The sequence below is a fragment of the Priapulus caudatus genome, unplaced genomic scaffold, assembly GCF_000485595.1.
Source record: "Priapulus caudatus unplaced genomic scaffold, Priapulus_caudatus-5.0.1 Scaffold645, whole genome shotgun sequence".
Classification (NCBI taxonomy): domain Eukaryota; kingdom Metazoa; phylum Priapulida; class Priapulimorpha; order Priapulimorphida; family Priapulidae; genus Priapulus; species Priapulus caudatus.
Window position 1 is genome coordinate 86,429 of NW_014577706.1, and position 3,478 is coordinate 89,906.

General features: G+C 37.3%; 1 protein-coding gene across 1 annotated transcript in view; it reads right to left on the reverse strand.

Moving 5' to 3' along the window:
- Positions 1-247: 247 nt before the first annotated feature.
- Positions 248-3,478, reverse strand: part of LOC106812415 (out at first protein-like) — a 13,770-nt gene continuing 10,539 nt past the window's right edge. The window contains exons 3-4 of the mRNA XM_014816291.1: positions 3,052-3,229; positions 248-1,874 (exon numbers count right to left, since the gene is read on the reverse strand). Coding sequence (XP_014671777.1) covers positions 1,597-1,874; positions 3,052-3,229 — 456 coding nt within the window. The 3' untranslated portion in view covers positions 248-1,596. The remainder of the gene's footprint in view (positions 1,875-3,051; positions 3,230-3,478) is intronic.

Below are 3,478 nucleotides of genomic sequence, written 5' to 3' on the forward strand. Positions count from 1 at the left end.
TATTACAATGTATCTAATTGTTCTTGAGGCGTTCCTCAAGGAATGGCGTTATCGTGCGTATATATGTGTGTGCGCGTTGGTGTGTGCGCGCGTGCTCTCTCTCTCTTTCTCTTACTCGGGCTGTGCCCGTCTGCTTCTCTCTCTCTCTGTGTCTCTCTCTCACAATATATATAATATATAAAATATATTTGTCAGTATGTGCATGACAGTACTCTCTGTTTGTGTTTACACAGATGCACCACAGATATTGTGACATTACATGTAAAAATGATTGTATTGTACCAACATATAGCAGAAATAATTTGATATCCAGTATCTAGACAAGCCATAAAATATTTACAGCACCTACATAACAAGTAGGTCGCAATTGCCTACGGAAGCAATAAACTGTCTACATAAAATGTGAAAATATGTACATCTACTACATTGGGAGTATAAAGGAATCTCTATGTATTGAAACGAATTTCCAATCTATATCCACACAAGAAGTTTTGCAATCACAGGATCCAGCTCTAGTATAGTAACATTCGGTATTACGACCAAGATCATTACATTAATCTTTTAGTTGCGAATTGACTAGAATCTCTGAAACGAAACAACATCTAGAAAAGACATCATAATACCAGGAGTGTAATAATATAGAATGTGCACTACAATGCCATAGAATGTGCACTACAATGCCATAGAATGTGCACTACAATGTCATAGAATGTGCACTACAATGTCATAGAATGTGCACTACAATGCCATAAAATGTACACTATAATGTCATAGAATGTCACTACAGTGTCATAGAATGTCATAATATAGTTTTATCTATATTATGACACTCCTGATATTATAACAATAAATTACTCAATTTGACTTCGAATGACATGGAACAGTAAATATAGAGATTCACTAGCATATGTCAGAAATGGATCTTGTGTATGGACTATGTTTACTAACCGCGTGACACAACTCAATACAGTCACTATTTCATTATAGTTTAAAAATAATGACAAACAAGGACAAAGCATCAAGGTAAGAGTTAATAATGATGTATACTACACTATTCTATATACTACTACTATATAGTTCGAGCTCTCTCACACAACTCCCTAGCTAAGCCATATTCTCAGCAGCATTCACAGTTATACGCTTAAATAATTCAGATAGTACATTCTCCTTTAACATAATAACATTATGTAATGAAAATTTACACTTGGCAACTCCTGACACATGCTCACTTTATCACAATATACCTAATGCATATCAAGTAACACTATGCATGCTATTGGCTGCAGACAAAACATTCTCAAAGTCAAATACACATTAGTTCACAACATGGATATTGATTGTTCAACAAAACATGATTAGGAAAATCCTATAGTAAATCACTTTAGAAATAATCTACCTACTTATTTTAATCAAATTCACATGGTTTATAACAACTATTTAGTTTAAAACATGTTTTCAGTATTCCAATGGAATGTATTTACTAGTATTTCAGCAGGAGCGGCAGAATAAAAATTCAACAAGAAATATAACTCGCTTTCGGGAAGATCTATTTATCAAAAAAGACTAGCTGCACGGGTTGCTATAACGACCACTACTTTACTCATCCCACAGACAATTGATTTTCTGCTTCGAGTAATAACTCATCAGCCGACACTTCTTACAGGTTTTGATGCCACACCTGTAGCTCACCACCTTCTGCGACGAGTCCTTGCCGCGACAGTATTTTAGTCCGCACGGGTACCAGCTGATGCAGAGCTGATACTGGCACGTGCAGGGCTGCCACCAATCTGTCGTGTCCTTACACCGCTCCTGCACGCCTACACCACACTTGTGTGCCGCCTTCAACATTACTTTCGCATCCTTTGGCCCTCCAGCTGAAAGATAGAACATACACACACATGAGACTGATCAGCACTGACATACCAATCAGGATTAGTATAACTAAAGGGTTTCCCCAAGATTTTTTCCAGGTCATAGAAGATGCATAGTTGAAGGCCCCCAATACTTAAGCCACATACAATCTTTGTTCCTTGTACATTCTAATCCAGTGTTCATAGTAGTAAGACACATGTTGAAATAAGGACTTATAAGACCCTTTCTGGAGGCCAAAATAAGACTTTTTTACGCGATTTCTGATAGATCACCGACTATTAAACTACACTAATAATATTAATATACACAATTGCACAGCAGATCTAGTTATTCCGTATTATATATACAACAATTCTTACTCTAAGTCGAGAATTTCGCCGAAATTCAACACAGAAAATGTTGAAAAATGGTCCTTTGGCAAAAAATAAGGACTATTAAGTACTTTTCTAAGATTTCACCAAAAATAAGTACTAATAAGGGCCCTTATTTTATTTTTGGCAAAATAAGTACTTATAAGACTTTGGAAGACCCGCTACGAACCCTGTAATCAACAATTAGTGTGCAATTTCTTGTCGCAAACAACTTTTATTACCTTTCAGTCAATAACAAGGGATATATCATAAGCATAATAAATTTGTTAGCATCATTGGTAAAATATGGGCACAATGGCCGTTTGCCAATTTCTAGCACTTCTCAGTACCAAACAATAATAGCCAGGTTTTCCAGGACGTTCCAGGACCACAGACCATTTTCTAGAACTTTCCAAGCCTGGAAAACTCTATTCTCAAATTTCAGGATTTTCCAGTCCATATAAACCCTGATAATGTAGGTCTACTCATATACAAACTAATCAAGTATATTGTAATGTATGCAGTATTCAAGTGTTATGAAGAGTAAAGCTGGGTTTACACTACCAACTTTACGTTGGCGAATTGGCGAGTTGGACCAATTTCGCAATTCGGGAACTCCGAGTTGGCGAAAATAGAACATGTTCTAATCTCCCAACTAGTTGCTATCAATCGGTTGGTCACGCAACTTTTGCGTTTACACTGCCGATTGTCGGTTGTATAGTTGGGAAGTTGGTCCAATTCACCAATTCGCCAACACAAAGTCGGTAGTGTAAACCCAGCTTTAAATTCAGCAGCATGCAGAACACTGTAACGGGACAAACAAACGTACGTTTTGCCAACGCTTTAAGATCCGTTTCTCTTGCGAACGTTGTTTCTTTAGCATCATGGCACAGGACTGGCAAGTGTGGACTGATGACACTTGCCTGGCCTACATCTACACACAGGTCCAGGTCATGTTGCTCTGTTCCTTTATCTTCTTCTGCATTCCGGATGGTTCCCGGATTTTTCTAAAACCACATTCAATGCCAAGAAGACCAATTAGTTTAACTGGTTAATATATGTTTATTAACAACACTGATTTATAATGAAGTCTAAATCACGGTTTTAACAATCAAAGTGTAATGTTCAAACTAACCATGTGTTTCACAACTCTGCCTCTGTAAGTGTAACCCAAATATGAACAAGAGCCGCAGAGCGTCTGGGCTCATCTGAGGTCTGTTGCTACGATTATAAACGTAAAATTTCAGTCGTGCGTA